The following is a 26,963-nucleotide window of genomic DNA, read 5'->3' as shown; positions in this document are numbered from 1 at the left end:
GTTCCATGGCTTTCGCGCGGCACCGCCACCAGTGAGGGAGCTGAGTTCGCGCCGCCCTCTCACCCCTCCCCTCCCCCACTCTACTCCCGGGAGCCAGGCGCTCGCTCCGGACCGCGGGGCCTAGTGTTACGCCGCGGGCTCGCGGAGCAGCAGCGGTCTTCTCTGCTGCAGCGCTGCAGCGGCTGCCGCCGCCACCGCCGCCACCACCGCCACCAGCACTACCACCACTACCGCGATGGCGCCGCTCCTGGGCCGCAAGCCCTTCCCGCTGGTGAAGCCGCTTCCCGGCGAGGAGCCGCTCTTCACTATCGCGCACACTCAGGAGGCCTTCCGTACCCGGGAGTATCCTTTTCTAGCCGCGTCGGCCTTGCTGCCCGTGGGGTGGGTTGGGGTGGGTCGGGGGCTCGCCGGGCCGGGGGCCTCTCAGCCCCTCGCTGGTGGCAGCTGTCAGCGTGCAGACGCCTACGGGCCTACACCCTGAGCCCGAGCCCGCGGTTCTGGGTGGGGGAAGCGGGCGGCGGGGATGAGGACCCGCCCGGTTCAGGGCGCTACGGAGCCCCGCGCCCTCCATCCATTCCCCTGCTCCGTACTTTGTCTTCGGTCCTTGCTGTCGAGGAGCGACCCCCACCACCACACCCCCTTAGGTTGGCTTTATACCCAAGCACCACAGGGAGCGGGGTTTCCTTTGCCTCTTTTTTCTTTTTAAACTAAATCTTCAACTTGAAGTTTTGGAAATTGTACCCGCGTGGCCTCGTGATCCGGCTTGAACAAGTCTCGACTGCGTTTTACCCCAATCTCTGCGGGGGCACTTGTGTTTTTCTCTTCGGGAGCGGACTTTAGGCTGGTGACAGGACCGTGAGGCACAAAACGAAGAATAAAGTTCCAGATGTAGAGGAAAAGGAAGGAAAAAAGTTACCTTGGAGGAGCTAATGCCTTCTTTAGGCAGGCACAGGTTTGGAATTTTGACGATTTAGGAGATTGGTGTTTGTTTTCAAGCAAAATTAAGAACAGATAGCAAGACATACTTAAAGTTTTTATTTTGTAACTTAGGAGCAGGAGGCTGATGTTTTATATACTAAGCATCCTCTCTAATCATTATTTCTTGCACAGGTTTAGTCTTTTGGTTAAAAGTTGTACTTTTACTTGTATTTTTATGGATGCCAGTTGAGTCCTTTTTGACACGTGTAAAAAAAAGATTTTTGAATCAAGCTTTCTTTAATGTACAGAAGGCTTCAAGAGTGAAGGCTAATGGATTTAGTTTTGTCAGCCCTTTCCCTTTGGAAGGACTTAATTTCTTGTAGTTTTCTGCTTGCTTTTGTATAGAGGAGGAAATGCCCGTGTGAGGGACATAATTTGATTTCATTTCTTTTGGGTCATCCCTTTAATACTTTTTTTTAATCTTCACCCAAGGATATGTTTTTATTGATTTTTGGGGAGCGGGGAGGGGGGGAGAAAGAAAGAAACAGAAACATCGATCTTGCCTCCTGTGATGGTTGCCTCCTGTAACTGCCCACACCGGGGGTTAACTGCAACCTAGGTATGTGCCTTGACCTGGATATGAACCTGCAACCTTTTGGTGTGTGGGACAATGCTCCAACCGACTGAGCCACCCAGCCAGGGCTAATGTAATGCTTTATTGGATAATCTCATTCTTGTTGGAGTGCAGTTTGTGGCTATTGGGTGTTTACATATAGAGACCTGGAAAGTGAGTCCATGCTGTAGGAAAGCTCTTGAAATATAACTAGCACCTTGGAGCTGAATGGGTCTTGGAGATGTTCAGGTTCTCCTGCCTGCTTTGCCAGGTGGTCCCGGAGAATTGAGGTTGACACACACTGTGAATGATGAGAGTCAGGAGTAGAATCCAGTGCTTTTCCTACCTCATCCCTGTACCTAAGTCATGGAATGCTACTTCCATTTAATGATGTTAGTACACTTTTGTGTCAGTTTGTGGTATAAGATAAGGTCCATTTAAAGAAGGGGTGGGAGGTGATAATCTGGTTTGTTTTCTTGTCCTGTTAGGGCTTTCAGATTGCTTTGGAGAAGTAATCTAGCTATACTAAATATAACATTCTAAAGGTGCCCTACTTTAAAAAAAATAACATTCAAAACATTGGTCAGGTAAAAAATTTCTTGGAATCTGTCATATCTTTTCAGATGTCATTCAGATGTCATCTTTTGAGCAATTGACGGTTACACTAATATTATCAGATGTTAATTTTTCAGGTCTGATTCTGAAAGAGTATAATAAGAAACGTGATAGAGAAGAGACAAGTTCTAAGTCTGTAGTAGGTACTGAGCCAGGTAAAAGTGGTTGTAGCTAGCTAATTTAGAACTGGCAGCGCAGGCTTTTTCATATCATTTACTGAAGTCATTGAAATAATAATGATATATATGAAGAGTTCCTCGTAATGATGACAGTTGAATTCTGAAGCCTGAAACTTTTAAAGTGATACACGTTTAATAAAAATCTTTATTTAAAAAATTCCCATACCAGTATTTGCAGAACCCTTTTAACAAAGGGATTCTTAAATTGTGTTACATATTGGGGGGAAATTGCCCACTTGGGAATGTCTACAAGTAGAAGCACATTAGGATGGTTTTTGAACAATTGTGTGGTTAGCAGGTTGGCATATTTCTTTATTAAGCTATTAGGGATTTCATAGAGGAGAACAAGTATGTGGTTGTGTAACAGCTGCATTTAAAATACTATTACTTTCAGTTCTTAATTTATGTTTATAATTATGTTTTTAATAGGATTTGATACTTAAGTTTTCTTCTAAGTGCTACCTTTTGATTATGCATATGTTTTATAACAAATTTATATGATGTTTTATTGACTTAAAGCTGTGAGTGTTAGTATCTTCTTAAAAGCATTATTGTACATCTTCATTAAACTTACAGTGATAGTTGTGAATGATGCACACATTTAATGACTAGGTATTACATATTGATGGTTATGTTTATTGTACTGTGTCTTCGAATCTGTGCTACATTACTCCCTAGGGTAGTACTACAAGCAGGACAGTAGATCTTAGTTGGAAAAATTCTTTATCAGAATACATTTTTAAAATTAATTTATTGATTAATTATAGAGAGAGAGGGAGAAAGACATTGATTGTTGCTCCACCCATTCATGCACTCATTGGTTGATTTTTTTTTTTTTCCTTTTTAATTTTCTATTTTTGTGTGAAATTTATTGGGGTTATATTGGTTAATAAATTATATAGATTTAAGGTATGCAATTCTGTAATACATCATTTGTATATTGTATTGTGTGTTCACCACCTCAAATCATGTCTCTCTCCATCACCGTTTAATTTGATTCTTGTATGTGCCCTGACCAGGGATTGAACCAGCAACTTTGGTGAATGGGTATGATGCTTTACAAACTGAGCTACCGGTAGCCAGGGTCTATCAGAATCAATTCTTTTTTTTTTTTTAGATTTTTTGTTGTTTTGTTTTTTCTTTTGTTATACAAGCGCCTACATTCTTTTTTTGTTTTTTAAAAAAATATATCTTTATTGATTTCAGAGAGAGGAAGGGAGAGGGAGAGAGAGAGTGAGAAATATCAATGATGAGAGAGTCATTGATCGGCTGCAGCCCGCAACCTGGGCATGTGCCCTGACCAGGAATCGAACCCCGATCCCCCGGATCCTAGGTCGATGCTCAACCGCTGAGCCACGCCCGGCCGGGCAGAATCAATTCTTGATGCTATTATTTGACAATAGTATGTTACACTGACTATTTAAGTCAAGGTGGGTTTTAAGGAGGAACTGAACTTACAAGCAGCTTGTTGTACATTAATATTTTTATTGTATTGCTTTAACTATCCTAGTTCCTAGTTTCTAAAGCCTAGAAACTGTTTATTCATTTTTTGCTTTATCAGTATATGAGAACTCTTACTTGGTGTAATGAGGAAGGCCTATTAGAATATGGCCACAATAACTTGATTTGTTTAGAAAAACATGACTAGAGCATGTTTTAAGAGTTGGAGTTACAAGCCCAGCTGGGCGTGGCCCAGCGATTGAGTGTCGACCTAGGATCTAGGTGATCAGGGTTCGATTCCTAGTCAGGGCACATGCCTGGGTTGCCAGCTAGATCCCCAGTCGGGGGTGTGTAGGAGGCAGCCGATCACTGACTCTCTCATCATTGATGTTTCTATCTCTCTCTTTCTCCTTTCCTCTCTCTGAAATCAATAAAGATATATTTAAAAAAAAAAGAATTGGAGTTACATGACAGGATTTTATTGGACAGTGGAATACTGGGCTCTTATGTTGATTTTTATAATTTCTTTAAAATAACAAGTTATACCACATTAGTTATTTATTACTTATTTTTTAAATTGATCTTAGAGGGAGGGAGGGAAAGAGGAAGGAAAGAAAGAAACATCGATCTGTTGTCTCCTGAAACCAGGAATTGAACCTGCCACCTTTTGGTGTGTGGGGCAATGGACACTCCAACTAACTGAGCCACACTGGCCAGGGCTAGAGTTATTTTTTTATTTTTAATTTTTTGGTTAATCCTCACTCAAGGATATGTTTTCCATTGATTTTTAGAGAGAGTGGAAGGGAAGGGGGAAAGGTGGGGCAGAGGGAGAGAAACATAAATGTGTTATTTTTAAATGAATGACAAACTGGTCCAAAGAAAAAAAATAGGATAAAAAGCAAATCTTGACTTGGCACTTTGTCATTTCACTTAGAACTCTTAGGGTTATAGTCGTGCTTATTTAACCTCCATACTTTTCTGGGTTATCAAGTACTTTATTGATACAAACAAACCTTACAAGGCTAAAGAGAACAAAGAAGCAGCATATTGTGGTAGGGAGAGGTAGCCTTTAACTCATGAAAAAGTAGATGCATAATGAGATAGTCTAGAACTTGAAAATATCTTATCATTTATAGCTTACACAACCTTTGGAGAACTACTTTGACATTTTCTCTGCAATTATATGTGCAGCAGTAGCTGGAACAAAAACCTCAATTGGCATTTGCTCTGAGTGGTTATTTGAGAGTGAGTGACTTATTTTGGTAACCTAAAATCTGAAATAGGATTTGGAGGCAGCTGACTCAATATCCTTCTAGTTGGCTTTTTCTCCTTTGTCATTTTTTCCCCTCTTGCTTTCTTTTAACATAAGTCAGAGTAATAACCAGAACAAAATAACATAAACTTAAAAATACTCAGTGATAGGGGTTGTTGCAGGAATTTCAGTTTTAGACTTTTTAAAAAAATTGATTTTAGAGAGCGGGGGGGTAGAGAAAAACATTGATTTGCTCCACTTATTTATGCATTCACTGGTTGATTCTTGTATGTGCCCTTATGGGGGATTGAACCTGCAGCTTTGGGGTATTGGGATGATACTCTAACCAGCTGAGCTGCCCAGCCAGGGCCTTTCAGTTTTAGACTTTTGAAATTAATCTAATTTTGATGGCTAATCAATTAAAAATTTTGTGTTACTGTCAGAAGGCATTCATTCCTAGATATAAACCTTACGTTTATAGTGTTGTCTGATAGAAATATAATGTGAGCCACATGGAATTAAAATTTTTCTCATGGTCACATTTGAAATGAAGGAAAATGGGTGAAAAAGAGGAGAGATACATTTTTCTTATTTCAAGACCCAAGCTGAAGGAGTGGTCCCAGTGTGCAATGTGCTTTTCTAGTGGCAGAAACAGCTAGAGGAAACCATGATGGCTTTTTAAGCTTCTTTCTGGAGGTGGCATCTATCACATCTGTTGGTCAAAGCAGGTCATATGGCCAAGCCCAACATCTCTCAGGAGGTGATATTTTTCTTCACCTGAGGCATTGCAAGCCACATGGCTGTGGTTGGAGATAATAGAATTCTCTTATGGAAGGCAGGTGAATATTTAGAAAGAGTACAATCTACCATATTTCAGGATTTCAGGAGATGTTTCCTGGGGAGAGTTACTTTTAAGTTCAGATCTAAAGGGTGATTAGAATTTAGTTAGATGAAGAATAGAGCACTATGTTATTTGAAGAGTTTGTGAATTTGAAAATTTATTGATATAAAAAAATGGAGCCCTGGCCTGTTTGGCTCAGTGGTTAGAGCATCGGCCTTTGGACTGCAAGGTGTCAGGTTCGATTGCAGGTCAAGGGCATGTACCTAGATTGCAAATTTGGCCTGTTGGGACTCCTGCAAGGGGCAACCAATAGATGTGTCTCTCCCTGAGTGTCAATGTTTGTGTTTCTCTTTCTCTCCCCCTCCCTTCCACTCTAAGAATCAATGGAAACAATATCCTTGGGTGAGGATTTAAAAAAAAAAGGAAAGTTTCTTATGGCTGGAATGAAGAAATGGGACTGGAAATGGAGTTGCTTAGTGGTGAGATACAGAAAAGGGTTGCATCACACCGGTTCTTGTAAGATAGGTTGAGGAGTTTGGATGTTGCCTTAAATTTAGCGGAGGCTGTTGAAAAATTTGAATAGGAAAGAAGCAGGCGCTTAGGCTAGGAAGATCACTGTGGCTGCAGTAGTGAGAATGGATTTGCTACTAGAGTAGTGAAGTGGTCATTAGATAATCTAGACAATAGGTAGTGGTGGTCTGAATAAATTTACTAGTCCTTGAGAGAAGTACAATAGATGGATCTCAAATAAATTAGGTAGCCCTGGCTGGTGTGGCTCAGTTGGTTGAGCCTTGTCCCATGCACCAAAAGGTCACCTGTTTGATTCCCAGTCAGGGCACGTGTCCAGGTTTGGGTTCAACGGGAGGCAGCCAGTTGATGTATCGCTTACATTAGTGTTTCTTTCTCCCTCTCCCTCTCCCTCTAAAATAAAAAAACATTAAAAAAAATAGGTAGATTGGACAGGATTTGGTGATTGTTTGGGGAGGAGTCAAGGATAGTATTTTGGTTGTCACTTGGTTAGGAAGGTGATACAGAGAATCCTGGAAGAGGAGCAAGTGTTTTAGTGTTTCTTCTTTTTTGGCTGGGAATGGCGGGGAGGGGATAGGAAGTGAAATGTTTAGTTTGAGTGTCCTTATATTCAGTTGCTGTGGATATCCAAATGGAGATCGTGTTTGTATATGGGCCTGCATTTCAGAGAGCAGAGACTGAGCTGGTTATAGACATTAGTGTCTAGATTGCAATTGAAGTAATGGAAGTGGATGAGGTTACCCTAACTAAGATTGCTATACTGATAGCCATGATTTTCATTTAAAAAAAAAAAAATTTTATTTATTTGTTAATTCTCACCCTAGGATATTTTTTCCATTGCTTTTCAGAGAGTGGAAAGGAGGGAGGGAGGGAGTGAGAGAGAGAGAGAGAGAGAGAGAGAGAGAGAGAGATCGGTGTGAGAGAGACATATCTATTGGTTGCCTCCCCCACGGTCCCGACCCACCGAGGCCGGGATCAGACCTGCAACCCAGGTATTGTGCCCTTGACTGGGAATTGAATCCCCAACCCTTCAGTGAACTGCTGAATCACACAGGCCAGGGCAAATTTTTATTTATTGATTGGTTTTCTGTAGAGAGAGGAAGGGAGAGAGAAACAATGATATATTGTTCCACTTATTTATGCAATTATTGGTTGATTCTTGTATGTGCCCTGATGGATGGAATCCTCCACCTTGCGGTAGCGGGACCATGTTCTTAACCAACTGAGCTACCTGGCCAGAGCAGTGATTTTCAAAGGAGAGTGGGAAAGATATGTATCAGGGTAGAAGGGACTTTTGTTTGAAAAACCATAAATCAATAAATATTTGGTATTTAAATATATTGTTTGAAAAAAGTTTCCCCTTTTTCCTTAAAATAATAATCACAAAATAAACCTCAACTAAATCTTGTTTCACGGAGTGATTTTTCAGTACTGTGCAAGTCAGAGGATTGCTTCTGAGTGTGAGGACACATTTGCATTTCGGGGGGCCTGAGGGCAAATGACATTTTTAAAAAATACATGTTTTTTTTTTTTTTTTTTAATTGATTTCAGAATGGCAGGGAGAGGGAGAGAGAAACATCGATTGGCTGCTTCTTTGCACGTCCCCTACTGGGGATTGAGCCTGAAACCTGGGCATGTGCCCTGACTGGGAATCAAACCCTCAACCTCCTGGTGCTTGGGATGATGCCCAACCAACAACTGAGCCACACCGGCTGGGCGCAAATGAGATTTTTAAAGTAATCAGGAGAAGAAATGGGTTTAAAACAAACAAGATTGAGAAAAAAAGATTTTAGGGTAAGAATCACAAAGCACCAGAGAAGAAGATTACCATTGTGGCCAATTAAAATGTTTTGGCTGGGTGAGAAGTGAGGATCAGAGGCTGGATTTAGTTAGTGGCTCTGTTTGCTATTGGAGAGAAAGGACTGACGAGAAATATATATGTAAGTAGTTACAATTGAGGACTGAAGAAAGGATGATTCCCTGATTTCTGACTTGGGTACTGCAGCCATTAAGTAAGACTGGAAATATCTGTTAAGTAGAATATTTGGAAGGTTGAGGTGGGGTAATAAGAATTTAGTTTAGAAAAAGTTGGGTTTGAGGTTATTACTGAGGCATCTAGGCATTACCAGTATGTTGTTGACTATATGGGTCTAGATCAAGGAGAAATGACTGGGTATATTATTCTTTTTAAAATAACTAATTAAAAAAAACCTAATGTTCTTTTTTTTCCTAATCCTCACCCAAAGACATGCTTACTGATTTTAGAGAGAAGGGAAGGGAGAGAGAGAGAAACATTGATCGGCTGCCTCTCCGTACATGCTCTGAACAGGAATCAAACCCGAAACCTTTTGGTGTATGGGATTTGTTACAACCACTGAGCGACACTGGCCAGGACAGTGTTTTCTCTTTAGGATATATTTGCTAATATCGTTTTCATTCTGTCTGATTTCTCGTGAATTTCTTCAGTGCTGCTCAATAACTACTAAAACATTAAACTTTTGTATGTTTAAATAAATCCACTTACTGATTGTCTATTTTACCTCCCCTCCCCCAATACAAACAGGCAAACAAAAGCAAATCCATCATGTTAGTTATGATAACATAATAGTTATGATAATAGAAGCCATGCTATTGCCTTTTCTCTCTATACTGTAGTTCACCCTATCTGTAGTACTGAAATACTGAAACAGCACTGAACCCTATATATATTTTTTCCTATATATACATACCTGTTATAAAGTTTAAGACTTCTTTTTGGCATATCTGAATTGCCAGCAACACTACTCTTGTGTTTTGGGGCCATTATTAAGTAAAATGAGTTACTTGAACACAAGCACAGAGATAACCATGATGGTCCATCTGATAACAGAGCTGGCTTAGTAGTGACTAATGCACTGGTAGCATATACAGCCTGAATACGCTGGACAAAGCATTGATTCATGGAGTGGGATGGTGCAAGATTTAAAACAAATTAATTATTTCTGGAATTTTCCACATAATATTTTCAAACTGTGTTTGGGTAACTGTAACTGGAGAGCAAAACTGCAGCTAAAGGGGACTATATAAATTTTTATAAATTTTCAGTGATTGGGTTTATATAACTATATAGAAGTCTGACTCCTGGTTTTTATGTTTTTTAGTTCTTAATTTTCGTAACTATATCTTTATTGACGTCAGAGAGAGGGAGGGAGAGAGAGATAGAAACATCAATAATGAGAGAGTCATTGATCAACTGCCCCCTGAATGCCCCCCTCTGGGGATCGAGCCCACAATCTGGGCATGTGCCCTGACCGGGAATCGAACCACAATCTCCTGGATCCTAGGTCGATGCTCAACTGCTGAGCCACACCTGGCTGGGCTCTTAGAATTTTTAGTACTGTTTGAGTCTTGTGAAATGAAGCTTGGGTGAATTGAAGAAATCACATTTGTACTAAAGTATTTATTAGTTTTATTTGTAAAACACGACAAACCATTCTGATCATACTTTAATCTTAATCATTTTGTTTGGATTTGCCAGTTGGAAACTAACTTCAATTTTATCTTCTCAGTATATTCATCATAAAGAGGGAATACTATAGGTTTTTTTTCTATGTATGATACGTATTTTATGGATATGGATTAGTTGTCTCTGTTGCTTGAATATTGTTTTCCTGAGCCACTGTTAACAGAGAGTATGAAGCCCGCTTGGAAAGGTACAGTGAGCGAATTTGGACATGTAAGAGTACCGGAAGCAGTCAGCTAACACACAAGGAGGCCTGGGAGGAGGAACAGGAAGTTGCTGAACTGTAAGTAATATAAACATTGCTTTTCTAGCACTATCTTCACATTATTAGGAAAGGGGGGTTAGTAACTAAAGCAGTGTTTGTATTAAAAATTATGGGGCATAATTTGGAATACATTAGTATACTGTGTTAGTGTCTAAGTGCCCTTTCCTAGTGGAATTTTGCTAGTAACCAAGTATGTGGAATATATAGTTGTGTGTATACTTATTTAGGTATTTACCAGGCTTTTGAATGTTCTTGCTCTGTACTTTTACTTTGTAAATATTTTGAAAATGTGGTTCTAAGCAACAGAAAAGAATGTGATCTAGAAGTAATATGGAAGCAGCAAACAAGCAGAAAGTTTTTAAAAATGTTGTGGTCATTTGAAATTTAAAATAGTATTTACAGCAGCTACCAAAAATAAATACACAGTTTGAAGATCATTTATTTATCTAAGTGAGGTATTTGAGTGAGGAGTATTTTTAAAAAATATATGTTCTTACTAATTTTAAAGAAAGAGGAAGGGAGGGGGGAGAGAGACATCAGTTGGCTGCCTCCTACATGCCCCCTCCAGGGAATAGAGCCCACAACCCTGGCATGTGCCCTGACTGGGAATTGAACTGGTGACCTTTTGGGACAATGCTCAACCAACTGAGCCACACTGGCCAGGGCTGAATGAGGAGTCTTAAAAAATCCTGTCTATATTCAGAGTGCCTAGTTGTCTGGGTATTCTCTCAAAGAAAACACTTAGAATTTGGGTAGTAGGAACATGCAAAAGATAAGGAGAAACTAGGGATGATAAATTATCTTTTGGGAATTTGGAATAGAAGCTTTTCCTGTGGACTTCTCATTGACTTCTTCTGATAGGGGATAAGCAGAGAGCATATAATTTTGCTCTTTTGCTGGTGTCACACACAAAACACTAGATTTAGTTGGGGTCTGGGTTCTAGTTATGGCTCCAAGACTGACTAATAATCAGTCAAGTTAACCTGGTCCCTGTTTTTTCTTTGCTTGGTCACTTATATCATTCTGTTCTTGATTATTGTTACTTATGTATATGCCTTTTTTAGTGCACTAGACCAGGGATTGGCCACCCTTTTCTGTAAAGTGCTAGTTAATAAATATTTTAGGGTTTGTGGGCCATATGCTATTTGTCTCAACTATTTAATTCTGAGGTTGTACAGTGAAAACAGCCATGGATAATAATACATAAATGAATGGGAATGACTGTTCTAATAAAATTTTATTTACAAAAACTGGTAGCAGACTGGATTTGGCCCATGGGTTGTTGCTGCCTCCTTTAGTAGCGTGTAAACTTGAGGACAGCAGCTCTCATATTTTACTTATTCTCGAATTGGTTGTAGTACCTAGCCACAATCCTCTGCACTATATAAGCACACACTGTTTACTCTTTGCAAATAGAGATAATACTATTCTTTGCATGTGTTTTTGGAACAAAAAGACTAACTTGGGGTTGTTAGGGAAAACTTCATGGAACTTTTATGAAGACAGTGACATTTGAAGCATAGTTTGTGCCAAATCATAGAAGATGAGATGAGGCATTTTTATTTTATTCAGTGAATAGTATGAGGACAGCAGTAATTTTGAACAGGAGAGGTACATATGATAGTTTCGATGATTGAAGTTGGGCTTTGAGAAGATTAATCTGGAAGCAGTGTTTAGGATCAATTAGAGAAGGAAGAGGCAGAGGCTAGCTAGGATAGTGTTCATTCAGGTAGGGAATTTTGGTATTATTGGGAATAGAAAGAATAAGATTCTCTAATTCTTCCTGAAAAGGGTTGTTGTTTTTTGCCGTAACTTTGGAAACCACTACATACTATGTTCTTGAAAAATCATAATACACATTAGTGTATTAAAGATTTTTCAGAAGACCTATAGTAAAGAAACTTTAGCTTGGTTTAATCTTGTGGGTTTCAAACTTATTTGACCTTGGAACGGATTACATCAGAGGGAAGTTCTAAAGAACATTTTTTGGGGAATGTTTTATGTGATTTGATAACTAACATAATATAGGGGTGGTGGGAGAAATTACTGAAAAAGACAGGTTTTACAATTTTTACTTAAAGTAGAAATCTTTTTTTTTCTGATTATAAAAGAAATGCATACTTGTTATAAGAATATAAATAATACAGATTTAGTAAAAGAATCTGAACATTGTTCATCTTCTCAGAAATAACCATAGACAATGAAATTTTAAGTCAAGTGTCTGGTAGGTGTAATGGAGAGTGAATTTATAGGGAACGTGAAAGGTCTCATGAAAATGAGGAAGTCTGAGGACATCTTGGATGATTAAACTGAAGGAGGACAGTGGGGAGAGGACAAAGGTAACAGCCTTAACAAAGGCAGGGAGACCAGTCTTACTGATTGTGACTAGGGAATAGCAGAAAACATGGTAGATTCTTATAAGGGAGTATGATAAGAGATTTTAAGTCTAGAGGTCAATTGGTGAAACATTTGTAGTTATGAACAGCACAGAGAGTGATTGAGAATATTGTAATATGAAAATAAACCTCATACTTGCATTTGCATGAATGTTCTCATGTCTAATCCTCCCCTTCACCCACAGCACAAATATTAAATATTGGTCAGAATTGCAGTCTAACGACTACCCATTAAGGTTGCTTCCTATTTCCTGCTACCATTAAGAATCCAGCAATGAATATCTTTGTGTACATATGATGGTTTTGATAATTGTTGTCAACTGCTTTTTAAAAGAGTTGAAATACAGGCTATTGGCAGTATATGTTACTTTGCACTATTCACTTGCTCATATTGGGTATGATAATTAAAATTCTTTTTTGCTAGTTTAATAAGTGAAAAGTGGTACGTCATTGTTTTACTTTGCAAAGATTTTGGAGTTCAAGTTGTGGTTCTAACATGTTAACTCTTCCTGATTTATTTTTCTTGTTCATAAAATGAAAGTTCTAGATACCTCATACGGTGTTATGAGAACCAAATGAATGAATGCATATGAAAGCGTATTAATTGAGATGTAATACAAATACAAGTGTTATGGTGTCCTAACTAAAAAGATGGGAAAAGGCTATGAATAAGTAATTTACACCTAAAAAGGGAAGTCTACTGCAAAAACAAACTAATGGGAAAAAGACCAGCCTTACTGATGATTTGCCTATTATTTTCACTTTCGATATGAGAAAATTAATTTGGATAGGTCAGTCTGACAAAGATAATTGTAGTTCTTTCTTTTTCTTGTGTACCACATGGTTTGTAATCTTTGTATTCCCAGTGCCTTGCATATATTTGTTAAAGAAATGTTTAATTGACCTGAATTAAAGCTCTGGATAGGTTTTTCTGCATTTTCTTGGTAATTAATAACATATTTGTTTAGTTTGAAGGAAGAGTTTCCTGCCTGGTATGAGAAACTTGTTCTGGAAATGGTTCACCATAACACAGCCTCGTTAGAGAAGTTAGTAGATTCTGCTTGGTTGGAGATCATGACCAAATATGCTGTGGGAGAAGAGTGTGACTTTGAGGTAAGTGCCTTTTTTTTTTCCAAATGTGATTTGACTTACTAACCATATGTCAGGATTTGAGATTTGAGTATCGAGTACAGAATGCGTATCTGTGTGTGTAAAATTGTGTTATATGAAGTCATCTCTACTTAATATAAAAAATAAGGACCAAATTTTAGAATACTGCACTAGTCATTTTACATGTCTTGCAGAATCTGCACAGAAATGTTGAGGTAGTAACAGGCTCATATATTTAAGTAGGTTGTTTACATTGTTACATGAATTATGAGTGATTTCAGCTGTATGCAATGAAATATCTAACAGTGGCCAATAATTCTCAAACTTTAGCCTAAACAAAATCACTTATTCTTAAACTGTTTAAAAAAATCGAAGAGGAAGCAATGCTTCCAAACTCATTTTATGAAACCAATATATTACCTTGATACCAAAACCAGATAAAGACAATACAAAAAAAGGAAAACTTACAGGCTAATATCCTTGATGACTATAAATGCAAAAATTTTCAACAAAATATTAGCAAACTGGATTCAGTAATGCATTAAAAGGATTATACACTGTCACCAAAAGGAATTCATCTCAGGAATGTAAGGATGGCTCAACATTCATAAATCAATGAGTGTAATACATCATATTAACAAAATAAATAAAGGATAAAAACTATATGATCATCTCAATAGATGGAGAAAAAGCATTTTACAGAATTCAGCATCCTTTTATGGTAAAAATGCTCAACAAAGCTGATCTAGACAGAACATCTCTATATGATAAAGGCCACATGTGGCAAATCCGTAGCGACTATCATACTCAGTGGTGAAAAGCTGAAAGCCTTTTCCTCTGATATCAGGAACACAACAAGGATGGCCACTCTTACCACTTATAGTCAACACAGTAGTGGAAATCCACAGCAGTCAGACAATACAAAGAAATAAAAGGCATCTAAATTGGAAACGAAGAAGTAAAACTGTCATTTGCAGATGACGTGATACCATATATAGAAAACCCTAAAGATTCCACTAGAAAACTATTAGAATTAAATGATTTCAGTAAAGTTGCAGGATACAGAATCAATATAGAGAAAACTGTTGTGTTTCTACACACCAATAATGAATGATCAGAAGAAGAAAACAATCTCATGTACAGTTACATTCGAAAGTGTAAAATACCTAGGAATAAATTTAACTTGTATTCTGAAAACTAAGATTGAAGAAAGAAATTGAACAAGATACAAATAAATGGAAGGATATAGCTTGCTCATTGATTTGGAAGAATTAATATTGTTAAAATATCCTTACTATCTCTTGATTTTTAGAGAGTGGAAGGGAAGGAGGGAGGGGGAGAGAGAGAGAGAGAGAGAGAGAGAGAGAAACATCAATGTGAGAGAGAGACATAGATTGGTTGCCTACCACATGGGCCCGCTCTTGACGGGGGCCAGAGATGGAACCTGCAACCCAGGTATGTGCCTTTGACTGGGAATCAAACCCATGATCCTTCAGTGTGAGGACCGATGCTTTAACCACTGAGCCACACCAGCCAGGGCAAAATGTCCTTACTGTCTAAAGCAGGGGTGGGGGCCCTGGCTGGTTTGCCTAAATGGTTAGAGTGTCGGCCCACAGACGGAAGGGTCCTGGGTTAGATTTCGGCCAAGGTCACATACCTTGGTTGCAGGCTCCATCCCCGGCCATAGTTGGGGCTCATGCAGGAGGCAGCCAATCAATGTGTCTTTTTCCCATTTGTGTTTCTCTCTCTCTCTCCCTCCCACTTTCTCTGAAAAAGCAATGGAAAAAAGTACCCTCGGGTGAGGATTAAAAAATAATAACAAAAAATAATAAAGCAAGGGTGGAGAACGTTTTTCTGCCAAAGGGCATTTGGATTTTATAACATCATTCACGGGCCATACAAAATTATCAACTTAAAAATTAGCCTGCTGTATTTGGTCAAACATTTAATTAATTCACCCCTAATGTTACGACTGGAACTGCTTCTCTTTGGCAGGGCCAGACCAACTGATTTCATGGGCCATACATTCCCACCCCGGATCTAAAGTAATATATAGATTCAATGCAATCCCTATTAAAATACCAATGGCATTCTTCTCAGAATCAGAACTACTAATCCTAAAATTGTATGTAACCACAAAAGACCCCAAATAGCCAAAGAAATCTTATAAAAGAACAAAGTGGGAGGTATCATGCTTCCTGATATCAAACTATACTACAAAGCTACAATAATCAAAATAGTATGGTAATGGCATAAAAACATATGTAGATCAATGAAATAGAATATAGTGCCCTGAAATAAATTGTCACTTATTTGGTTAATTAATCTGCAATAATTGGGTTATTTGGTTAATCTCGTATTTGGAGGCAAGGATATACAGTGGGGTAAAGACAATCTCAATAAGTAGTGCTGGCAATGCTCGACAGATACGTGTGAAAAAAGGAAACTGGCCTTGGCCTGTTTGGTGCAGTGGTTGGAGCATCAGCCAGCGGACTGAAGGGTCCCAAGTTCGAGTCCTGCCAAGGGAAAGGATCTCATTTGCAGGTTCTGCCCCAGTTGGGGCATGAGTGGGAGGCAACTACTTGATGTGTCTCTCTCGTGTTGATGTTTCTGTCTCTCTCTTCCCTTCCACTCACTCTGAAAAGCAGTGGAAAAAATATTCTTGGGTGAGGGTTAAAAAAAAAAGAAATTGGCCTGGCCGGGCGTGGCTCAGCGGTTGAGCGTCGACCTAAGATCCAGGAGATCGGGGTTCAATTCCTGGTCAGGGCACATGCCCGGGTTGCGGGTTCGATCCCCAGTCGGGGGTGTGCAGGAGGCAGCTGATCAATGACGACTCTCTCCCTTCCTCTCTCTGAAATCAATAAAGATATATTAAAAAAAAAAAAAAGCAATTGGACCACTTTCTTACACCATATATAAAAGTAAACTCGCGTGGCTGGTATGGCTGAGTGGTTGAGCTTCCACTCATACACCAAGAGGTTGCTGGTTCAGTTCCTAGTCAGGGCACATGCCCTGGTTGTGGACTCAGTCTCCAGTAAGTGGCATGCAGGAAGCAGCTGATCGATGTTTCTATCTCTCCCTCCCTCTCTCTTTCCTTTCCTCTCTCTAAAAAATCAGTAGAAACATATTAAAAAAACAAACCTCAAAATGGATTAAAGACTTAAATGTTAGACCTGAACTCATAAAACTTCTAGATGAAAATGTAATCAGTAAAATCTTTGACATTGCTCTTCGAAATGTCTTTTTGGATATATTTTCTTTTTTTAAAATTGATTTTAGAGGAAGGGAAAGAGAGAGAATCATCAATTTGTTGTTCCACTTATTTATGCATTCATTGTTTGATTCCTTCATGTGTGTTTACTGGGGATTGAATCCATAACCCTGGTGCATTGGGATGATGCTCCAAGCAACTGAACTACCTAACCAGGGCTGAATATATTTTCTCAAGTGAGGGAAAGAAAAAAAGAAACAAATGGGACTACATCAAACTAAAAAGTTTTTTGGAAGTGAAGGAAACCATTAACAAAAGGAAAAGACAGCCTACTGAATGGGAGAGGATATTTGCAAATGACACATCCATAAGGGGTTAATACTCAAAATAAATAAGGAACTCATACAACTTAACACCAAAATTCAAGCAATCCAATTAAATAATGGGCAGAGGACTTGAACAGACATTTTTTCCAAAAGCACATAGAGGTGGCCAACAGACATGAAAATGTTCAACATCACTAATCATCAGGGAAATGCAAATAAAAACAACAGCGAGGCCCTGCCAGCTTGGCTCAGCAATTGAGCATTGACCTATGATCCAGGAGACCACAGTTCCATTCCCTGTCAGGGCACATGCCTGTGCTGCTGGCTCGATTTCCAGCAGGGGGCATGCAGGAGGCAGCTGATAAATGACTCTCATCACTGATGTTTCTGTCTTGTTCTCCCTCTCCCTTCTACTCTGAAATTAATAAAAACAAACAAACCAAAAAAACAACAACAATGAGATATCATCTCACACCTGTCAGAATGGCTATCATCAATAAATCAGTAAATAACAAGTACTAGTGATGTGGAGAAAAGGAATCCTCGTACACTGTTGTTGGGATTGTAAATCACTACAGCTACTATGGAAAACAGTATGGAGATACCTTAAAAATTAAAAATAGTTGTATATGACCCAACAATTCTACTTTTGGGTGTTTATCTGAAGAAAACAACACTAAATCATAAATGTATATGCACCCCTATGTTCGTTGCACCATTACTAGTAATAGCCAAGATGTGGAAGCAACCTAGAGTAGATGAATGGATAAAGATGATGTAGTAAATATATACAATGGAATAATATTATTTAGCAATAAAAGAGAAAGAAATCTTGCCATTTGTGACAATATAGATATACCTACGAGGTATTATGCTAAATGAAATAAGTCAGACAGAGAAAGACAAATACTGTATGACTTCACTTATATGTGGAATCTATAAAAACAAAGTAAGTGAATAAACAAAACAGAAACAGACCCAAAGATATAGAGAACAAGCTGATGGTTGCCAAAGGGGAGGGGACAGAGCAGATGGGAATTAAAAAAAACGAGAAGGCAAAACAAGTGAGTTGTTTAAAAAAAATAGGGCCCTAGGTAGTTTTGCTCAGTGGTTAGAGCATTGGCCGGCGGACTGAAGGGTCTCGGGCTCGATTCCTGCCAAGGGCACATAGTTTGGTTGCAGGCTCAATCTCTGTCCCCTTGGGACACGTGGGGGAGGAAACCAATCGATGTGTCTCTCACATCTATGTTTCTCTCTCTCTCTTTGCCCCCCTTCCACTCTCTCTGAAAAGCAATGGAAAAAATATCCTTGGATGAGGATAAAAAAAAAAAAAGAAATAAGGTGGGCACTGTTTTCCTATTTTGGATGTTTTATTCCCAAGTTTGATGTGATCACCATAGGTGATCTCACACACATAGGATCTCACACACATAGACATATACACATGTACATGGGCACACTTAACTAATAGTCATGAGCCCACCAAGTGAAAACTAGAGGCAAAGAGAAAAAAGAGACACATACACAGACATGAGGATAGATAAGAGATAAATAGATTGAGATAGATGTACACAGATACGAGGACACTTCTCTTACAAACCCATCAATCTGGTCAGTCTGCCTTTCTTGGGAAATAATAACTGATTTAGCTCAACAGGGAGCAGCTGAATAATTGACCTTGAAAGATTTCTTGTCCAGATAATAATATGACCACTACCCCAGGCAAGGAGATAATAAAGCCTCATGTCAGATTCCAACTTGTGGGTCCAGTTAATTCTCAGCTTTGGAAAAGGGACAAAAAAATCTTATCAACCTGGTCTATCCATCAATCCTCTATGTTTCCCCCCTTTAAAAAATCACTTTGAGAACTTCTGAATATACATTCTTGAGCCCTATCCCCTGAGAGTTTGTTTCAGAAGGTCTTGGGTAGGTTCTAAAAATTTGTAATTCTACCAACTCCAGGGTGTGGTGACACTAACACTCTGGAGACAACACTTTGAGTAGCACCACCAGCTCAGTCAATGAAGACATTTGATTATCTCACATAATAAGTCTTTATTTTTAAATAACTTACTGATTTCAGAGAGAAGAATGTAGAGAGAAGCATCGATGATGAATCATTTGCCAGCTGCCTCCTGCACACCCCCTACTAGAGATTCAGCTGGAAACTCAGGCATGTGCCTTGACCTGGAATCGAACCATGACCTCCTGGTTTATAGGCCAATGCTCAACCACTGAGCCACGCTGGCGGGGAATCACATAACAAGTATTAGAGGCAGGCAATTCCAAGTTTGGTTTAGAGGCTGAATGATACTGTTAAGGACCTAGACTTTTTGTGTCTTTCTGCTTTTCTTCTCTGCTCTTCTCAGGGTATTGGGTTTTGTCCTTAGCATTGTTGCCTCTTGGTTGTGAAATTGTGACTATACTCAGAAAATGCTTCTCTAAGCTTTGTGAGAAAATCTTTTCCAGAAGCATATGCCTCCCCACCTCCATTTATCTTTACATGTTATTGGCTAGACCATGGCTTACATTGTCACCCTTAACTGCATGGGCACTAAGAAAGTGGATACTGCCCTTTTTTTTTTTTATTCAGAATATTACAGATGTCCCTTTTTTTCCCCATTGACCCCTTCCACCCTGAACCCACTCCCTACCCAAGGCCTCCACCGCACTATTGTCTGTGTCTATGGGTTATGTATATATGCATATAAATTCTTTGGTTGATCTCTCCCCACCCCCGATACTGCCTTTTTTTTAAAGCCTCAAATGAGGCAGGCATGCAAGAGGGGGAGTGGCTTATGTAGCCCAATCGTAGTGAGTAAGTGGTGGGACAAGGATTCAGACTTTTGTCTTTCTCTTTCTGGTTCCAAAATCCTTGTTCTCTCCTTATATTGACTCCCTAGCTACTTCTTTTTATATTGTAATTTATGTGGGGCCACCAATGGGTTTTAATCACACACTTTATATCAAACAGCATTCTTATAGGAAATAGGTGGCACATTTAACTGGTGTGATTGACTTGAGTTTAATAAAGGGACTGTAGACAACAGACAACAGTCTGATCTAGTTCAAGGAAGACTACAAGGAAAGGATAGGGTACTTGCAAGGCTATCAAGAGTGGAGAGACTTTACTACCTCTAAACCCTAAGGAAACAAGGGGAGGGAATGGACACTAGAACTAGAAGAGAGTAATGTAGTTGTAGAAGAGTATTTTGGTAGTGAGACAGGTAGAAATACCCATTGTCACTTTTCTTCCACTGTCTATCTGACTTACAACTGATTCTTTCTATAGGCTGAACTCACCAAAATCTAGAGGGCGAGGGAACCCTTTAATACATAATCCATAAAAGTTAGCTTATTTAAGCACATAATAAGACAGGAGAGTGGAGACAGATTTCAAGTGCAAAAGGAATATACTCTGCACACATGCAAGGTGGAAGAAGAAAAGTTTGAGGAAGGAGGAGAAATTAGGGAGATATGTATGTCCATAAACATGAAAAGATTTTAAAATTCATTAGTCAAAATTACAGTGAAATCATTTAATACTCATCAGATTAGTAAATAAGAAAAAGTAAAAATGCTAAGTTTTGTGACCATTGTGGAGCTGCTCATTCACTGATTGTGGCAAGCACTTTGGTGTTACTGAGTACAGTTGACTAAAGATTTTTTTCTTGAGTGTTTACCTTTTTAATTAATGTTGAACATCTTCTCATGTGCTTGTTACTATACTTTCATTGATATTTTCTTTGGTGAAGTGTCTGTAAATCTTTGTCCATCTTTAAATTGAATTGTTTGTTGTTTTTGAGTTTTGAGAGTTCTTTATGTATTCTGGATATAAATTCTTTATTAGATGTATGCTTTTTTTCTATCAATCTAAGGCTTGCGTTTCATTCTTTTAACTGTCTTGAAGACCCTACGTTTTGAGTTTTGATGAAGCCAGTAGAAAGCAAATATACTTAATCATATCTATAATTTAAACATTTTATTTAAAAGGTAGAGATTGTCAGATTTGATAAAAAAGCAAGACCTGGCCCTGGCTGGTGTGCTCAGTGGTTAGAGCTCCTGCATGAGCACGAAGGGTCATGGGTTCGATTCCCAGTCAAGGGTAAGGGCACATACGTGGGTTGCAGGTTTGATCCCTACCTAGCCCCTTTTGGGAGGCAACCAATCGCCCTGTCTCTCTCACATTGATGTTCCTCTCTCCTCTCTCCCACTCTTCCACTCTCTAAAAATCAATGGGAAAAATACCCTGGGGTGAGGATTAACAACAACAAAAACCAGCAAGAGCTGTAAGGAAGGTACAGATGGTATTATAAATGGATGAAGAAAGAGTTACATTCCTAAAATTTGTCAAAAGAAATCTCGAGTTGCTATGTAAGTATCAGATGAAGTAGATTTCAGGGCAAAAAATATTACTATGGATAAAGAAGCATTTCATAATGACAGAGAGGTCAATTTATTATGAGGACAGAACAGTCCTTACTGGGATGCATTTACTAGCAAGAGCTTCAAAATACATAACACTAATGGATAGAAGTATAAGAAATAGACAAATCACAATTCTACTTGGAGAGTCCTACAACCTCCCTTCTCAATAACGTGATAGAAAAAGTAGACAGAAAGTCAGCCAGAATATAGAAAATTGAATAACATAATCAACCAAGGTGACCTAATTGTCATTTGTAAAACATTTCACTTAATAACTGCAGAATACATACTTCTTTCAAGTGTGTAATTTACCAAGGTAGCTCGGCTGCGAGTGGCTCAGTGGTTGAGCATCGATCGACCTATGATCCAGGAGATCATGGTTCGATTCCCAGTCAGGGCATATGCCTGGGTTGTGGGCTCAATCTCCAGTGGAGGTCGTGCAGGAGGCAGCCAATCAATGACTCTCTCATCATTGATGTTTCTCTCTCTTCCTCTCTCTGAAATCAATAAAGATAATATTTTAAAAAAATTTTTTTACCAAGGTAGACCATACTCTGGGTCATTAAAAATGTCAATAAATTTAAAAGAAATATACTAAGGAATATATGTTGCAACCAAAATGGAATTTAGACATCAGTAACAGATATCTGGAAATTGCAAATAATTGGAAACTAAACTACACATCTTTAACTTACTCAAGATTAAAGAAGGAAGCAAAAGGGAAATTATCAAATATTTTGAACAGAATGAAAATGAAAACATGTTAGGATTTACATTTAAATTTAGAAGTTAAAGGAAAAAAGAAAAAGAAGAGCAAATTAAATCCAAAGGAAATAGAAGAGGAAAGGAATTAATAAAGATCAGAGTGGAAATCAATAAAATAGAAAACAGGAAAACTATAGAGAAAAATCAATGAAACTAAAAGCTGGCAGTTTGAAGATTAATAAAATTGATAAACCTCTAGCCAAACTCGGAAAAAAGAGAAGACACAAATGAACCAATATGAAGAATTAGAGAGGTGATGTCTACTGATACAGGATAATAAGGGGATAGTATGAACTCTTTTATGCCAATAAATTTGACAGTGTAAATGAAATGGACAAATTCCTTGAAAGACACAAACTACTAAAATGCTCTCAAGAAGAAATCTTAAAGAAATTGAATTTGTAGTTAAAAATCATCCTACAAAGAAAACTGCAGCCCCAGATATCTTCACTGGTGAATTCTACCAAACATTTAAGGAAGAAATAACACCAGTTTTATACAAGCTCTTCCAGAAAATGGAAGAGGAGGGAATTCTTCGTGATTCATTTTGTGAGGTCAGCAGTGATACCAAAACCTCATAAACACATTACAAGAAAAAACTACAGACTAAGGGAAAAAAACACCTATGTTCACAGAAAAAAAACTCCCTTAGGAATATAGATGTAAAAATTTTAATCAAAATTTTAGCAGATGAAATCCAACTTTGTATTAAAAGGATAATACATTAGGACCAAATAGGGTTTATCCTAGGAATGCAAACTTGTTTTCTTATTTTTTTAGATATATATATATATATATATATATATTTTTTTTTTTATTGGTTTCAGAGAGAGGAAGGAAGAGAGAGGGAGAGAGAGAGAAACATCAATGATGAGAGAGTCATTGATCGGCTGCCTCCTGCTCGCCCCCTACTGGGGTTCAAGCCCGCAACCCTGGGCATGTTCCATGGGAATGGAACCACGATCTCCTGGATCATAGGTTGATGTGCAACTACTGAACCATGCTGGCTGGGCTGCAAACTTGTTTTAAATTTGTAATTCTTATTGCTAAACAAGAAAACTAGCCCAGTCGGGCGTGGCTCAGTGGTTGAGCATCGACCTAGGATCCAGGGGATTGCAGTTTGATTCCTGGTCAGCGCACATGACCAGGTTGCAGGCGCGATCTCCAGTTGGGAGCGTGCAAGAGGCAGCCGATCAGTGACTCTCTCGTTATTGATGTTTCTGTCTCTCTCCCTTCTTCTTTCTGAAATCAATAAAGATATAGTTAAAAGAACAAAACAAAACAAGGAAACCATATGTTCATTCTCAGTTTACACACAGAAAGCATTTAACAAAATTCAACATTAATTTCTAATAAAAATTCTCAGCAAAAATAGAAAGAAGCTTAAACCTGACGGGTATTTATAGAATTACCTGTAGTTAGCATCATACCTAATGGTAAAAGACTGAATGTCTGCTTTCCTACTCTACTTAACATTGTATTGAAAGTTCTAGCTAGTGTAGTATGTCAAGAAAAAGAAATAAAAGTCATCCAAATTGGAAAGGAAGAAGTAAAATTATCTTTTTTCCAGACATGATTGTCTATGTAGCACATCTCATGGAATCTACCATAAAAGCTACTAGAACTAATAACTGGTAGGATACAAAATAAATATACAAAAACCAATTTGTGTTTATTTCTGTGTGTTAACAATAAACAATTGAAATTGAAATTTAACAAGGCAATACTATTTCAACAATGTAAAAAATTATGAAATACTTTGAGTAAACCTGGCAAAAGAGATGCATGACCTATACTTCAAAAATATAAATTATTGCTGAGAAAAATTAAAGAAGACCTTAAATAACGAAGAGGCATATCTTGTTCAATTCTTTTCAAGTTGATATATAGATTCAACCCAATTGCAATAAAATCCCAGCAGCTTTTTTGTCGGAATTGCCAAGTTGATTGTAAAATTAACTTGGAAATGAAAAAAATCTAGACAAAACAACTTTGCAGAAGAACAACAAAGTTAGCTAATAGTGTCTGATTTTGAGCCTTCCAAGTTTTAAACTATTAAGATGATGTGAAATTGGTGTAAAGATGTTCAAATAGATGAGGGAAACAGAATAGCATGCAGAAATAGACACACACACACACTACTAATTTTTGATAGAGGTTGAAAGATAATTAGGTAAAGAAAAGATAGTCTTCAATAGGTGGTTCTGGAATATTTGGATATCCATATGTATAGTTGTTTTTTTTATAAAATGGAAATTCTTGAACTATATTTACACATGTCTGAGGTTTGTGCAGTGATAGCCCTTTGGGCTTAGTACGTTGATACGTGAATTATAAACTAGATTGTGATCTTTTTTTTTTTTTAAGTGTCATATCTTACTGGGTGTAGAAGGTGAAGGGCTTAAGTACAAATTGACAGTTATGGAATAATCACCAATGTGAAGGACAGCAAAGGGAATTTAGTCAATAATAATATAATAACTATGTATGGTGTCAGGTGAGTACTGGACTTATCAGGGGATCACTTTGTAAATTACATAAACGTCTAATCACTGTGCTGTACACCTGAAACTAATATAATATTGAATGTTAACTGTAATTGAAAAATTAAAAATAATACATACCTATTATAGAAAAAGAATAAGAAATGAAGTCAGGGGGAAAAGATGTCATTTTTTTAACATAGAAGTCAGAAATAAAATTGGAAAAAAAATCACTATAGTTGGTTGGTACTTTAGAGTTTTAGTGAATTTTTGTTAGGTAGGGTGGAATGTATATTGGATAATATATTTTAAACGTTATCTTTAGTTTTTTTAGTTCTTATTTTTTTCTGATTCTCACTTCTGTCTCCTTTGTAGGTTGGGAAGGAAAAAATGCTTAAGGTGAGGATTGTGAAGATTCATCCTTTGGAGAAAGTGGATGAAGAGCCCACTGAGAAGAAATCTGATGGTGCCTGTGATTCTCCCTCAAGTGACAAAGAGAATTCTAGCCAAATTGCTCAGGAGCATCAGAAGAAGGAGGCAGTTGTAAAAGAGGATGAAGGAAGGAGAGATAATATTAGTATGTGTGATGATAGCTTTCCTATGTGACTTTTAATATACACAAATATTTTTGAGTTCTCTAGTAATTAAATTTGTAACTGAATTTTGTAGCTAGATAGACATGCTTTTCTTTTGTGACTCAGAGAACAACTAAAACATCCACAAAGTGCCCTGGCCGGTGTGGCTTGGTGATTAGTGCACCAAAGCGTTGTGGTATTGATTCCTGCTCAAGGGCATGTATCTGGCTTGCAGGTTCAATCCCTGGCCCCAGTTGGGGTGAGTGCAGGATGCAACCAATCCATGTGTCTCTGTCACGTTGATGTTTCTCTCTCTACCTCCTTTCTCCCTCCTTTTTTCCTTCCCTTCCACTTTCTCTAAAAAAAAAAAAATCAATGGAGAAAACATCATTGGGAGGATTAACTGAATATAAATAAATATATATTCACAAAGAGAATCAAGACTAAGTCTCCCCCTGGGAAGTCATTTCCTCTTGTTAGAAATCTATGTGCACATACCTAGCTATTCAAGATGGCAAAGCAAGTCTGCTTTCCTTTTCTCTTTAAGTTGGAAAATATGTGTGTATGTGTATAATGGGGTCAGAGTAGGTGGGGCAAATTCTAATCTGTTTCACTTCACCTTGCAAGCCAATTGTGGTAGTGTTATTTTATTACTGCTTTTTAAATATATATTGATTTCCGAGAGAGGAAGGGAGAGGGGGAGAGAGAGCTAGAAACATCAGTGATGAGTCATTGATTGGCTGCCTTTTGCACACCCCCTACTGGGGATCGAGCCCAAAACTCCTGATCATAGGTCAATGCTCAACCGCTGAGGCACGCCAGCCAGGCATTAAGATACTTCCTTTTATATCTATATTGTGTAACTCACGTCCCTCCCAGATGGGAGCTGCCAGAATTTTGAAACATTATGATGTCTCCTAAAAGTAATCTTTTTGGACTTGGCAATTCTAACAATACTGTTTAGAAAGTTGAAGAACTGAGACATTGCCCATTGGGAAAATTATTCAGACTCTGAAGCCTTCATTTGAAAAAAAAAAAAATCAGTGTAAATGAGGAATTTGGCTGGAATAGATTCCTTCTGTCTCAAAATATGAGTACTCAAAGTGTTTGTATATCTTGATCCCTTTCCCTATGACTGTTAGAGGATCAAGTAATCTTACCTCATATTTAAGTGTTACATACAGAGTTTGAATTAGAATGTTACATTAGAGTGCCGTGTGCTCTGTTTTCCATTCTATTATATCTTTCAAGATGTTTCTGATATTTGCAGATAAAACTAGTTTCCTTGTTTTATTTTATTTTATTTATTTATTTTATCTTCACCTGAGGATATTTTTTTCCATTGATTTTCAGAGAGAGTGGGGGAGAGAAAGAGAGAGAAACATTGATATTAGAGACACATTGATTTGTTGCCTTCTGCAAGCACCCTGACTGGGGCGGGGGATCAAGCCTGCAACTGAGGTACCTGCCCTTGACCGGAATCGAACCTGAGACTTTTCAGTCTACGGGCTGACGC

At 38.2% G+C, this 26,963-nt stretch overlaps 1 protein-coding gene across 1 annotated transcript in view; it reads left to right on the top strand.

The window, feature by feature from the left end:
* The first annotated feature begins 212 nt into the window (after positions 1-212).
* The window catches only part of BAZ1B (bromodomain adjacent to zinc finger domain 1B), a 76,205-nt gene continuing 49,454 nt past the window's right edge, over positions 213-26,963 (top strand). The window contains exons 1-4 of the mRNA XM_016199018.2: positions 213-342; positions 10,055-10,171; positions 13,518-13,662; positions 25,248-25,449. Coding sequence (XP_016054504.1) covers positions 236-342; positions 10,055-10,171; positions 13,518-13,662; positions 25,248-25,449 — 571 coding nt within the window. The 5' untranslated portion in view covers positions 213-235. The remainder of the gene's footprint in view (positions 343-10,054; positions 10,172-13,517; positions 13,663-25,247; positions 25,450-26,963) is intronic.

The sequence above is a fragment of the Miniopterus natalensis genome, chromosome 3 (genome assembly GCF_054644295.1).
Source record: "Miniopterus natalensis isolate mMinNat1 chromosome 3, mMinNat1.hap1, whole genome shotgun sequence".
NCBI lineage: Eukaryota > Metazoa > Chordata > Mammalia > Chiroptera > Miniopteridae > Miniopterus > Miniopterus natalensis.
The sequence above is the reverse complement of the archived record's forward strand: the minus strand, read 5'-3'. Positions and strand labels throughout refer to the sequence as shown.